The 14,878-nt window shown below is 44.0% G+C and overlaps 1 protein-coding gene across 3 annotated transcripts in view; it reads right to left on the reverse strand.

The window, feature by feature from the left end:
* Positions 1-3,029: 3,029 nt before the first annotated feature.
* LOC144683611 (peptidyl-prolyl cis-trans isomerase FKBP5-like) overlaps positions 3,030-14,878 on the reverse strand; it is a 169,770-nt gene continuing 157,921 nt past the window's right edge. For 2 of the 3 annotated variants that reach the window (XM_078546803.1, XM_078546804.1), the window contains exons 9-10: positions 6,419-6,658; positions 3,030-3,465 (exon numbers count right to left, since the gene is read on the reverse strand). In XM_078546803.1, the coding sequence (XP_078402929.1) occupies positions 3,367-3,465; positions 6,419-6,658 (339 nt within the window). In that variant the 3' untranslated portion in view covers positions 3,030-3,366. The remainder of the gene's footprint in view (positions 3,466-6,418; positions 6,659-14,878) is intronic. The other variant, XM_078546805.1, reaches the window with a different exon arrangement.

Below are 14,878 nucleotides of genomic sequence, written 5' to 3' on the forward strand. Positions count from 1 at the left end.
AAGCCTTGGTGCTTAACTGTGAATCCAGAAAATTCCCCTTTCCAGATTTTCAATGAGGGGTTGGGGATATGACATGTGGGTTAGTTTCACGTCCGACACCGCATGGCATGCTTTAGGCATGCCCACTAGGATTTTGAAAACTGCAGTCAGTTAAAGGCCAGGGAGCAGGCTTGCCATCCAATCAGAGAAGGCGGACGGGTTCCTGGCTCTGGAGAACCACTCCAGCACTCTTGATGTAGACTGTTATTCCTCAGCACTCAGTGGTCCGCAGCTCCACCGAGGTGGGTGCTCCTGACCTGAAGCTGGAGACTGCAAGGGACAAAGGCATGTAAAGCTTTTTGTTGTTTAAATAACCCCAGCTGCCTGATCATGATCTGAGAGGGGCAACCCCTGCAGAAGGCGGCCAATGGCCAAAGCTGTGGCTCGGCAGGTGTTACAGGTTGGTGGGAATTCCTCGCGAGATCCGTCACTTGCCCCCTCACTTCCCATCCTCAGCCCACCACATTGCCTTGGATGTGGTCCAGGCGAACATGGTCTGCCCACATTTCCAACGGAAAATGTCAGTTGACATCTGAATGGGGCCTTAATGGGTCCAGTAATTGAAAATAATTGCCCTCAGTTGGCTGTGCACTTGTCCCATCTCTGTTTTGGGCCCTGCTCTAATTTAAAAATCCGGCCCCTTGTGTCATGACCAAGCCTAATTGGTCCAAGGGCAATATGTTCCCAGGATTCCCCCAATCTGAAATTAGTGAAAGGAGCAACTCAGGGCAACACTCTCCTGATGTTGTCCACCCGTTACCTGCAGCTTAGTGTCTTCTCAATGCATTTCGAATCAACCTGACTGAAATCAGGAATTTAGCATTTGGAGGTGTTGGCAATGGGTTAGGTTTGGGGGGAGGGGTAGGTTCAAGGGATGAAGGAAATAGAAGTGCAAGGGGCTTTCATAATTAAACAAGCTCAATGCTTCTAATAAAACTACAAATTCTTATTTATAACCTTGAAATGGTAGCAGGGTGTTTATGTTACTGAATTTGTGATCCAGAGGCGTAATACAGAGATGTAAGTTAAAATCACCATGGTAGCTAGAGAATTTGAATTCAGTTCATTAAATAAATTTGCAGCATCAGTAATGACCATGAAACTACTGGATTGTCATCAAAACCTGTCTGCTTCACCAATGTCCTTTTGGGAAGGAAATCTCTTGTTTTTACCCTGTCTTGCCTCTTTGTGACTCACCACAGCAATGTGGTTAACATTTAGCTGCCCTCTGAAATGACCGAGCAAGCCAGTTGTACCAAACTGCCAGGCTTATAGCATTTCAAGATGGCAGCTCACCACTTCCTTCTCAAGGGTAATTAGGGTGGCAATAAATGCTGGCCTTATCAGCAATGTCCACATTCCAAGAACAAATAAAAAAGTCCATGTATAAATATGGATTTGAGTTTTGAGAATAATAATATCTTACCCTCAGCAAGACACCATTCAGAATGCTGTCTTAAAAAGTTCTCGGTTGCAGGTGCACTTGTGAGCAATCAAATTCTACATTCAGAGTGCCAGAAACATTTTGAGTTTGCCTTAAAATTCTGCAGGGAAGCATTGTTCAGCTCACTATGTGTTAGCAAGATTATAATTTTAATATGTTGGAACACCTTTTTTGTTGGAATTTTGTTGGAAACAAGTGACAAAAAGAAAAGTCTCTCTTCCCCACACCTGCCCCGCAGCCCCCCCACCTCCTTCACACTCCACCCAACCCCTCACTCTCCCCCCCATCCCCACCATGATGTTTTGACAGCATTAAATGAAAATCACTTAGCAGATCTCACGAGTACCATCATTATAATTAACTTCATCCACCCCTCGCTGAGTAGGAGCCATGCACTATTTCTGACTATAACTGACTATTTCTTCCTGCCTCTCTCGATTTTAATATGCTCATCTTTCAAATCTCTCAATGGCCTTACCTCTCCCTAATTCTGTAACCTCATCCAGGCTGATAACCCTCCAAGGACTCTGCCTTCCTCCAACTTTGAACTCATCCATGCCCCACTTCCTTCAGCCCGCCATTGGCACCAATAGCTTCAGCAAATGTAGGCCCTAAACTCTACAATTCCCTCCCTAAAACTCTCCTCCTTTCTAGCTCTCCTACCTCCTTTAAGATGACCTCTTTCACCAGTTTTTCATCACCTGTCCTCCTACTGCTTTATGTGGCTTGTAAATTTTTGTTTGATTACACTCCTATGAAGCACATTGGGGCAACTTACTGCATTAAAGATGCAATGTAAATAGACCCTATTATTCTTCAGTTAGGTTTGTTTGATGGAACATAACAAGAAATGACATTTATACTAATTCATGTCTTTATATTAATTCACAGCGACTTGCTCAGTCCAATAAATAGAATGCTTGCTAGCTAAACAAGTTAACTCTGATTGAATGGGTATGGTCAAAGTTTAATTGTTTAGACACCAGGCCATGCCCAATTAGGACTAACATATCAGACCACTCCATGTTCCCTAAAGGCCCAAATTCTACACTGTAATCAAAATGGTGACAGCCAGTGAGCACACAGTGAACTGTACCAGGGAAGGCATTCAATGGAAATGTTTTGCATGAATGCTTCCTCTTGTTTTCAGCATAAAACAGGCTTTTTATTACTGAAACATGCATAAAACTCAAACATGTGTAAATAATGTCAGTTCCCTAGCCATTTAAGATTGTGTCAAAATATCTCCAGAATTCCCACTGATTCTTTTAGTAAGGATAATTCTTCAGCGATGCAGTTAGTTCAGAGGATGGTGGGGGAGGGAAGCAGAAATTATTTAGTCAGTTTATATATTATATATATATTGAGAAGCCTGACTTGCTGTTAATGGATTAAGTGCTATAAGTGAAGATGCCTTACTTTAGAAAAACATACATCTGGGAATGAATGTTTGTAGAGTCAGTATAGAGAGCTCCACCCTTACTATGAAACTGAATCTCAGCTTTGTTTGACCTCTTACTTCAAGGACTAAAATCAATAGCCAAAGTAGGAGGATTGTAACCTTTATTTCTGTTAGATTCTGGAATGATTAGGATTAGGAAAAACATTTTCACTCAAGGTTATGAAGCTTTACTACAGCTCCTTGGGGGAGGTCGGGGGGGGAGGGGGGGGTGCGTTCTGTGACTCACAGTTCTCATTGACTTGACACACACTGAACTTGTAGAGATCTCCAGCAATAATAATCCCTTTGTTCCTTTTATTTGGCAGCAAGTATCTCAATGCCCTCTTAAAATGGGGCACTGTCCTGGATTCAGCTGCTGGAGCACGATTTGCAGCCTACTCAGACACCGTTGCTTCATCCTACAGAGGCAAGTTTTTCCTCTTCATTCTGCTTCTCTGGCTTTCTTTTCTTCAGGCGGATCCCCTTCCACATCTTTAAATATATTCCTTTCCTTCTGCCTCGAAGATTTGCTGGTTTCCCCCTGCAAGGCATAGGCGATGGGTTAGAAGAAGCCATTTAAAACCATAAAGAACATGTCAGGGCTCAGACCATTTATTCCCCAACTCTCTCTTTCAAGTGACCTCTGAACTGGCTGGTTTCAGAATGCAACCAGAAACAGGCAGTTCAGAGGCCACTTGTCTGCCCGTTGAGCGATGGACAGATTGTGGAGCAGGACGAAGAGTAGTGGAAAAAGAGAGAGTTGGGGAATGAATGGTCTGAGTTCTGACATGTTGCGACAAATCCGAGCAGCAAGCGATGACCTTCCCTGACTTTTGGTTCTCTTCTGCAGCAACACAGCTAAGATGGAGGACTTGGGAGTAAGAGAGGCCAATGTACATCCTCTCACCTGCTTATCTGCATCACAAAAATTGCAACAGAAAAAAATAATGACGATTAAAGCCAACTGTTTTTGAAAGCAACTTCCACACCAAATCCACTGAAGCAAAGCAGGTTTTTTTAATTTGTTCATGGGATGTGGGCATCACTGCCTAGGCCAGCATTTATTACCCATCCCTAGTTCAGGGGGCATTTAAGAGTCAACCACATTGCTGTGGGTCTGGAGTCACATGTAGGCCTGACCAGGTAAGGACAGCAGATTTCCTTCCCTAAAGGGCATTAGTGAACCAGATGGGTTTTTACAATAATTGACAATGGTTTCATAGTCATCATTAGACTTTTTAATTCCAGATTTTTATTGAATGCAAATTCCACCATCTGCCATGGTGGGATTCAAGCCTGGGTCCCCAGAGCATTCCCCTGGGTCTCTGGATTACTAGTCCAGTGACAATACCACTATACCATCGCCTGCCCCTCCCCCCGGTTGTCTAATGTTAAATGGCAGAATGTTGCTTTACACAATTGATGTGTATGGATGACTGGAATGGTTGTAGGCAGAGCCGCCCCTAGGGTACAAAGAATCGGGGCGACTGCCCCGGGCCCCGCACTTTGGGGGGCTCCTGCGCTTCACCTTCACGGTGTCAGATGTAATACAGCCTGTAGTACATACCAGCTGATCCGCTGTCTCTCACACTCTAAGCTCAAAATGAGTGTTTACTGGTGGACATAAGTGAATAAGCGAAGCAGGTATCTCTCTCCAAAACGCAGTGCAGGCTCAGCACCACCCGTCATTCTTGGAGACGGCAGCGCTGACCTCGGTGGCAGCAGATTTTATTCCAACTCTCATTCGCCGCAGCCGGTCAAGATGAACTATTCTGAACTAGTTAACATCTTTAAAGTGGGCATATAGCGCATAGCGACCCACCTGTGGGGCAAGTCACTCACTTGCTGTGTTTATTCAGTCAGGGGCAATTTAAACACACTGCTTCTTATTTTATTTTTCTTCCAGTGCCCATTTGCAACTAGCATTTGCTTAACGTTGGAAGATAGGCAGTTATATTTTTTTAAAATAAAGTCAAATTATTGTTTGTAATTTTTAGAAAAAAGCTGAAAGGCTGGAATTTTCCACCCCCCCCCCCCCACCCCCCCCCCCTGCCACCAGGCGGGTCTCCCCTGGTGAGGCCAGCGAGCCATTGAAAGTTTTGTTCACACCAGCGGGACCGGAAGATCCCGCCAGCGTGAGGGGCTGGAAAATTCCAGCCTTTTTCTCCAGTTGGGGTGTGGGGTGCGTGAGTGAAATGCTCTAACGGAATCCCATAGAGATCATGGATTTCTCCTGAACAAAAGGAGAGCCAACAATTATGCTCAGCCTTAGGAGCAAGGTGTAGTTGTACGCACGACACAGTTATCACAGTCAATAGTGCAGTACATGCTTGTAACCGAGTGCTCAGTAGCTAGGACGCTGCTGGTGCTCCTTTTCACACACACATTCAGGGGCCCAGTCATCAGAGGAAACTTGTCTAAAAATGTCATAAGGGGCCCACACAGTGTGATTTGCTCCGGGCCCCACTAGGGACGGCCTTGGTTAAAGGAGGGACAAAGTATACTCTCATGCGCTGCTGACGGGGTACAGAATCAGAGGCTAGGTGCATGGTCTTAAGGACACGGGGGAGAATCAGAGGCTAGGGACGGAGCTGGAGGCAGTTGGGGGAGGAGTAGAGGTTAGCTGTATACCCTAGGGAAATCTAAATACAGCGCAGAACCATGGATGCCTGCAGCTTAGAAGGAGGCTGTTCAGCCCATACTCTCTGTGAGAGCTCTTTGTGAGAGCAATCCAATATTAACTCCATTGCTCTGCTCTTTTCCCATAGTCCTGTAATATGTCCCTGCTTCAAGTGATTATCTATTCTTTCTTTATAAGATGCAGTGATCTCTGTCTCAAGCACATGGTTGAAGCATTTAGCACTAAAAGGAAGAACTTGCACTTTTCACATCCTCAGGACATCCCAAAGCATTTCACTGAAATACTTCTGAAATATAGTCACTGTTGTAATGTAGGACATGCAGCAGCCAATTTGTGCACAGCAAGCTCCCACAAACAGCAATGAAACAAGTGACCAGATACCCTGTTCCAATGGTGTTTATTAGGGTCAGAATGCTGACCAGCAAACAGGGAGTCCTCCCCTTCTCTTCATATAGTGTTGTGAATCTTTTACATCTACCTGAGTGAACAAACTGGGCCTTGATTTAAGTTCTCCTCCGACAGTACAGTATTGCCTCAGTACTCCATTGAAGCATTAGGATAGATTATATGCTCAAATATTGGGTGATAACTCCCAAGATCTTCTGAGTCAATGACAAAAGTGCATGGCTAACACACGAGAGGGCAGAGTAATTACTTCACAGGACAGTGTTCATGATAACAGTTTCTACAGAACAGCAAGTAGCATAAACATGACATTGCAACAGTGATAACACTTCAAAAGTATTTAATTGGCTCTAAAGTGCTTTTGGACATCCTGAGGTCATGAAAGGCACTGACAATTAATGCATGTCCTTCTTTCTTTAGTCATTCCACCTGATCCCTTTCAACACACCTTCGAGTCTCTGTCTGCAAACTTTTGGAACATGTTGGCGTAAATCTTTTTGTTCCTCTCGTGGTGCTCCTTCATCCTGTTCTGGCACAGGACGATTTGAGTCTTTGCAGCCTTGTTTTCAGGGTTGACCTGGAGCACCTTCTGGAAGTCTGCCTTTGCCAGATCAAACTCATTAGCACAAAGTCTTGCTTCGCCACGTCTGTACAGTGCTTTCTCATTGGCTTGGTCAATCTCTAATGCCTACATATGAATAGAAACGAAGGTTAAGTTTGACACCCTTACTGCAAATTAACTGTATATTAATGGCATTTATTGAGAGTCATTTCATTCTAAAACTAGTTGTGCTTCATCCAGACATGACCTAAGAAATTGTTTTTAAAAATCGACTAAAGTACATCACCCACAGACAAAGCAATTTAATTTCCTCAAAACTTCTTAGGACCCTATGCCATCCATGTCTGTCCAAGACTTAAATATTGTCCCCCATGTCTGGAGAGGCTCTTCCAGCATCTCTTGAACAATCCTGGGGAGGGGGAAAATTACAAGACAAAACCCTTTTAACAATTCATTTCTGAGGATGTGGGCATCCTTGGCAATCCCAGTTTTGTTGCCCATCTCTGGTTGGCTTTGAGAAGGTGGTGATGAGCCTTCTTCTGCAGCTTGTATGGTGAAGGTACGGCCACAATGCTGTTAGGTAGGGAATTCCAGGATTTTGCTGCAACAAGGATAAAGGAACAGCGACATATGTCCAAGTCAGGATGGTGCGTGAAATACACAGGGACATAGAAAGGAGTAGTCTATTAAATTCTTTGAGCCTGTTCTGTCATTCAATGACTAATGACCCTAACTCCATCCCATCACCTTGGCTCCATATCCTTTTATATCCTTGTCTAGCAAAAATCCAGCAATCTCAGATTTAAAGTTATTAAATTCATTATCATAAAAATTATATCCCCTTGTTCTAGACTCCATCACCAGCAGAAAATGTTTCTCTCTCTCCAACCTAACAAAATCTTAAAGTCCTCAATCAAATCACCCTTAACCTTTTACATTCCAGGCAATATAAACTAGTTTTTGCAATCTCTCCTCATTATCTAATCCTCAGAACCCTGGTGACACACCGGTGAATCAGGACTGCACTGCTTCCAAGACAAATCTATTCTTTCTGAGGTGTGGTGCCCAGAACTGTGCACAGTGCTCCAGATGTAGTCTAACCAAGCAGGGCTTTGCAAACTTGGAGGTGAAGCCATTCTTATGCACCTGCTGCCCTTGTCCTCTGAGTTAATGGAAGTCACAGGTTTGAGCTGCTGAAGAAGCTAATTGCCTGATAGGCAATTTCTTTCTCACCTTGAGCCTCAAACTATTCTCTCCATCATTACCTTCCTTGTCTTTATTTGATTGATATGACTATGATCATTGGAAAGCAAACTATAAGCATTCATAAGGGCTTAGGAAAACCATTACAAAAGACAGCACCTATAAAATGACTGCTAGAATATGGGCTTTCACTCCAGATTAGTTAACTCCAGGCCATTTAACTAAGTTAGAGAGTTCAGCACTGCTTTTAAAGTCCCCCAAGTGCTCCATTGTACCAGAAGATGGAAGGTGTTGTAACCTAGCCTCTGCTTCAGAATGTTCTGAGTTCAAGTCCTACTCCAGGGATTTGAGCCGTAATCTAGATTGGCAGAACAGTACTGTACTAAGGGAATGTTGCACCAGTGGAGCTGCCGTCTTTTGGATGAAACCAAGGTCCTGTCTGCCCTCTAAGGTCGCCATGAAAGATCCCATGGTACTATTTTGAAGAAGAGCAGAGAGTTTTCACTGGTGTCCTGGCCAATACTTGTCCCTCACTGACACCACTAAGCAGATAGAATTATGTTGGACTTGAAACGTTAACTCTGTTTCTCTCTCCACAGGTACTGTACTGCCAGACCTGCTGAGTTTTTCCAGCATTTTCTGTTTTTAAAGCAAACAGAATATCTGATTGTTCTCACATTGCTGTGTGTGGGAGCTTGCTGTGTGAATATCAGCTACTGTATCTCCTGGATCACAATGCTGGCTACACTTCAGTAGTACTTCATTAGCTGTAAAGCACTTTGGAATGTCCTAAAGTCATGATCTAAATCTTTTTTTCGATGTCTTGGGGACATCAGAACTGTGATGTCCTGCATCCTCCATAATGCCACTGATAGTGTCTGCAAGCCATGGAAAACTTACCTGGTGATAACCGAACATCAGATGCCATCATAGGGTCCAGTTGAACAGGGAGTTTTTTTGCACAGTGTGACATCTACTGGTAGGAACCATGCAGCCAGTTTCTACCATATGGCCATCACAGAACTGTCGGTCCTGGTGTTTGCCCTCCTGAACTTCACTATTTAAAATCAGTGAATCAATGCAGCTTTCATCAAGGGTGGACTGCACCAGCTTAACCCTCCAGGAGGTGATAAAGTCAAAAATAACCCCCACTGTGCCATATTCCAAATCATTCTTTCCCAGGACTTCAAACTGTGGAACCCCTTGTGGTATTCAATTGTTTGGTGTTTGATTATGTGTGTCTGTTGACTTTTCTCTGGTCTGCTGTTAGTCAAGCCTGGGTGTGATGACTGAGAAAGAGAAACTAAAAGTAAGCTGGAAGCCTGTGGCTGCTGCAGACATTTTAAACAATTGAATAAGACTCCAGTTCAGACATGGAAACTGGCGTATCACCTGTGCATATCTCTGAGGCACAAAACACAATTGGCAATGAGGATGGAGAATAGTTTAAAATTTACTGGCTCCAGCACCTTTCCTTGTTTTCCAGGAGATCCGCTCAAGCCATGAGATCAATTGATTTTGGGGGTTCAAGACCTACTTGCTTGCAGCAGGGCTGAATAGTCTGGATGAAGCAGCAACCCGCAAGGTGGCGCTACTCATACATTGTCCAAGAGCAAACGGCCAGCAAATATTTGAGCAGCTCACAGAAGACATGCCTATGTCTGATACGGCAGTAAGTGCTCTCAAAATATACTCTGGGCCAAAGAAAAGTGTGATGATCAAACAATATACGCTCTGGCAGAGATGCCAGGGAAATGGTGAGCCCATTAAAAAGTACTTGGCAGTATTGGAGCAATTGGCTTCTACATATAAATTTGGCACTGAAATGACCTGTGAACTAATTCGTGACCAGCTTTTCGAAAAATACTTAAATTCCACGAATTAGTGAATGCCTCCTCACGGAAGATGATGATTTAACCCTGGAACTTTGGCAGTCCAAATCAAATCTGCCATGTTAGATTCGAAGAGATTGCACAGAAATGCACCCTTAGGCTCTGGGTCCCAGACATAGCTTGCCCAGCCAGTTCATGTGCAAGGGGTATGGACAAGGAGACCTCTGGAGTCTCATCAACATGTGCCCCATCATGGTCAGATACCTTCAAAACTGTGCCCAAATTATCGATCACATGCCATGTCCAACTGGAGGGAAAAAGTGCCTAAAGGGAAATCACTTTGCAAAGATGTGCAGGTCATCGAAGAAGAGGACTTCATCGGTTTTACACATGACGAGGTGTATCTTCCTGGGAGTGAGGGATGGCATATATAAACCATCACTGGTGGCAGGGGACCAGGTCATTTTAAGGACTGCTCAGTTGAGATCGCAGGCATCTCAGTGCCACTTCTCAATGTGGGTGTGAAAGTATTTATATCAAGCGACAAACTCTACCATCATTAATTTTCGCAACTTCCTCTCACTCCTGCAACAGACACACATCAAGCTGATGATGACTCAATTATTCCAGTTTTGGGAATGATCACAGTTCCACTGTGCTACAAAAATGTCACCCTAGACAAGTTCATGTTCTACATAGCCGAAGGCAGAAGCCTTATGGGGATAAACATATTTGATCAATTTGGCTTCAAACTTGAAGACCCAACCCTAGCACACATTAATGTGATCACTGACACTGACTATGTACAATGCTATCCTCCCTTATTTACCAAGTTTGGGCAGATTATGGGGTACTGACATGCTCCTCACATCAACACGCCAATTCTGAAGTTTTGCAAAATTTGAGACAGTTGCTGTTTGCAATACCTGCCAAAGTGTCACAGGATCTGAAACAACTTGTGGCAGAAGGTATCATTAAGCGAATCGCCTCATTGCTATGGATGTTGAACCTAGTCATTGCACAACACAAAAATGGTGAACTTAGACTATGCATCGACCTTAAGGCGGTCAACAAAGCAATCATTCCAGACAAATGTCCACTTCCTATGATTCAAGAACTATTGGCATTATTTCATGACTCCACAGTCCTCACAAAGCTTAATATGCAATTGAGCTATCTCCTAGTGCCTCTGGCAGAGCAAAGCCAATATCTTACAACTTTTGTTACTTGCAAATGTGTATTTTAAAACTGCAGGCTGTCCTTTGGACTGAGTTCTGCACATTCCAGCAGATGGTTTTGTCAGTCTTGTCAGGTGTTGATGGAACACTTAGCCTACTTGATAACATGGGCCTGAATCTTGCGCTCGTCGGGCGCACGCAACCAGTGGGCCCGGAAGTGGGAGTGAAATGTGCTTCCGGCCGTGATCAGCCCCCAAATGCAATTTCACACTGGCTGGCCAATTACGGGCAGCCACTGTGAAATGCATGTTAAGAAAGACTCGGTGCTGAAGGGGGGGTGGGAGTGGTGGGGGTTTGGCGGGAAGAAGGCAGGCACCGAGAAAAGCGAGGGTGCGGTTGGGCACTTCTAGCGAGCTCCCTGAAGGTAGACAGCTGCTGTGGAGCTGCCTCAGGGAGCTGCAGACCTGTAGAAATTAAATGAGAAGAAAAAAGATGCAGCAAATGATGTCCATGCAGCACATTCAAGCACCTGGCAGCAGATCTCAAAAAACCTTAGTCACCAGACATCTCTTTCTATTGTATTTCACCCCGGGCATTTCATCCTGCCCTGGATCGAAGTTCTAGCAAAAGCGTGAAGCCCGCCAGGCCGATTGGCGTGTCCACCAACCGTAAAAGTGGATGGGCCACATAAAATCATTTCAATTGACTCCGTAATGGACTTATTGCCTGCTTAGTTGCCGGCGGGCGCGCTTTCAACTGTCAGTGTGCCCATTGAGCGTAATATGGCGTGAGCATGCTATGATGTTGGGACATGTGCCCATGTCTTCTCATGTGATTTCATGCTCTGTCGGGCCGGGTGCGTGCCTGCTCAAATGACATAAAATTCTGGCCATGGTTTACCATGGAAGGGACAAAACAGAACACAATCAGCAGTTATCAGCAGTGTTCACTTGGTTCACAACACAACTTGACACTCAACAAGGATAAATGCAGTCAACACCCAGTGTTGACTTTTTAAGAGTACAGAGTGACATCAGCTGGAGTAAAGCCTACACACGACATTGTCAAAGTCATTCATGCACTTCTAACACTGTCTAATGTGAAAGAGTTGGCATCATCCCTCAGTACTACCAACTTTTATCACAATTCGTTTCTAAGTACGCAGAGATTGCAGAGCCTCTTAGAAAGGTAATGTGGAAAGGTGCAAAATGGCAATGGACAATCACAGAGCAAACAACGTTTGATACGTTAGAGATGAAGATATCATCTCTGCCAGTCCTCGCGCATTTCAACCCACATGCAGAAACATATGTCACAACAGATACATCAGGAAATGTGATTGGAGCTGTACTCCCACAGTGCCTTGAAAGAAACAAATGACCAATTACTTACGTATCAATCCCATTGTCAGAACCTGAACACAAATATTCTATAGGAGAGTGGGAAGCACTAGCCTGCATCTACGCTTGTGAATATTGGCACATGTATCTCTATGGTAGAAAGTTCACCCTCCGCACCAACCATCAAGTGCTGACTACAGCAATGGTATGTTGGCCTTTATTATAAGATGTTTTGAGTATGGAGTAAAGATGTCTTACTATAGTTATATAGGACCTTGGTGAGACTGCACCTGGAGTACTGTGTGCACTTTGGTCTTTTTACCTAAGGAAAGATATTCTTGTCATGGAGGGAGTGCAATGAAAGTTCAGCAAACAAATTCCTGGGATGAAGGGATTGTCCTATGAGGAAAGATTAATCAACTGGGCCTTTATTCTCTGTAGTTTAGAAAAATGAGAAGTGGTCTCATTCAAACTTACAAAATTCTTACATGTCTCAACAGGGTAGATGCAGAAAGGATGTCTCCCTTGGCTGGGGGTCTAGAACCAGGGACACAGTCTCAAAATAAGAGGCAGGTCATTTAGGACTGAGATGAGGATGAATTTCTTCACTCAGAGGGTGGTGAATCTTTGGAATTCTCGCCCCAGAGGGCTGTGGAAGCTCAGTCGTTGAATATGTTCAAGACTGAGATCGATAGATTTCTACATATTAAAAACATCAAGGGATAGGGGGATAGTGCAGGAAACTGGTGTTGAAATCTCATTGAATGGCGGAGCAGGTTCAAAGGGCTGAATGGTCTACTCCTGCTCCTATTTCTTATGTTCTGATGTTCCTTTATTCTTGCTATGTTCAGGGTTTCAAAGTCTAGCTATCACATTTTGATTTGCCTTTTCTTTTCTGCTACTGTTTTTAATTTTGATGCCCATTCTGTGTCTTGCATTAACTTTGTTCATGTTTTGTACCTGACATTAGCACAGCCAGATCAAAGGCTTCAGCTGACAGACGAAAGGCAGCGGGAAAGGAGTTGAGCAGAATTTAAGAGGTCAGAACCATATGAGACCTATAATAATGGTTAGACCAGGAGTTCAGAGGTCAGGACCATTGGTTCATGCAAATAATGCCCGTGAAGGGTGTTTGAGTTGCAGGAAGCAGCTGTTCTGAATAACATGTGCCCTGAATCCTTGATGACTTTTCTCCTGGGTCTCTCAGAGGTTACCAGGATTATGTCAGACTGAATAGTGCATTGATACATGGACATAGACAAGCTGTAACAGTGACAAAGCCTCTTATAATAACACTATCCTAGAAACCATAATGAACTGAAATGGAACAACAAAGCAGCCTGAATGTTCTCAAAGGTGTCCCAATAATCTGCTGCCAACCTTGTTAAAATCCACAGATTCCAAAAGGTTGTAAGGATAAGCCCAGCAATTACAGACCAATCAGTTTAACTTCAGTGGTGGGCAAGATTCTAGAAACAATTAGATAGAATTAGTAGTCACATGGAAAAATCTGGGTTGATAAGGAAGAGCCACCATGGATTTCTAAAGGGGGAATCGTGTTTAACTAACTTGCTATAGTTTTCTGAAGGGGTAACAGAAAAGGTCGATGAGGGTAGTGCTGTTGATGTGGTGTACATGGATTTTCAAAAGGCATTTGATGCAGTGCCACACGGCAGACTTGTGAGAAAAGTTATTGCTCATGGAATAAAAGGGACAGTGGCAACGTGGATACAAAATTGGCTGAAAAATAGGAAGCAGAGAGTAATGGTCAATGGATATTTTTCGGGCTGGAGGAAGGTTTGCATTGGAGTTCCCCAGGGGTTGGTGTTGCGACCCTTGCTGTTCCTGATATATATTAATGATATAGATCTTGGTGTGCAGGGGACAATTTCAAAGCTTGCGGATGATACAAAGCTTGGGAGTTTTGTGAACTGTGAGGAGGATGGTGTGGAGCTTCAAGAGGACATAGGAAAGTTGGTGGAGTGGGCAGATAGGTGGCAGATTAAGTTCAATGCAGAGAAGTGTGAGGTGATGCATTTTGGTAGGAAGAACATGGAGAGGCAATATAAAATAAGGGGCGAAATTTTGAAGGGGGTGCAGGAGCAGAAAGACCTGAGTGTATATGTGGATAGATCATTGAAGGTGGCAGGACAGGTGGAGAGAGCAGGTAATAAAGCATATAGTATCCTGGGCTTTATTAATAAGGGCATAGAGTACAAGTGCAAGGAGGTTATGCTGAATTTATATAAGACACTTGTTAGACCTCAGCTGAAGTATTGTGTACAGTTCTGGGCGCCACATTATAGGTGAACACATTGGAGAGAGTGCAGAAGAGGTTTACAAGTACAGTTCCAGGGATGAGAAACTTCAGCTATGAGGGTGGATTGGAAAGGTTGGGATTGTTCTCCTTGGAGAGAAGGAGGCTGAGAGGAGATTTGATAGAGATGTTCAAAATCATGAGGGAGAAGTTGTTCCCACTCGTAAAAGGATCAAGAACAAGAGGGCACAGGTTTAAAATGTTACAAAAGAAGCAAATGTGAAATGAGAAAAAACTTTTTCACACAACGAGTGGTTCGAGTCTGGAATGCACTGCCTGGAAGTGTGATGGAGGTAGGCTCAATTGAGGCATTCAAGAGGGCGTTAGATGATTACTTGAGTAGAAACAATATGCAGGGATACAGGGAAAAGGCAGGGCAATGGTACTAGGTCATAATGCTCATTTGGAGAGCCGGTGCAGACATGATGGGTCGAATGGCCTCCTTCTGTGCTGTTAAGATTCTGTGATCTCTGTGA

The sequence above is a fragment of the Cetorhinus maximus genome, chromosome 8 (assembly GCF_964194155.1).
Source record: "Cetorhinus maximus chromosome 8, sCetMax3.hap1.1, whole genome shotgun sequence".
In the NCBI taxonomy this organism is placed as follows: domain Eukaryota; kingdom Metazoa; phylum Chordata; class Chondrichthyes; order Lamniformes; family Cetorhinidae; genus Cetorhinus; species Cetorhinus maximus.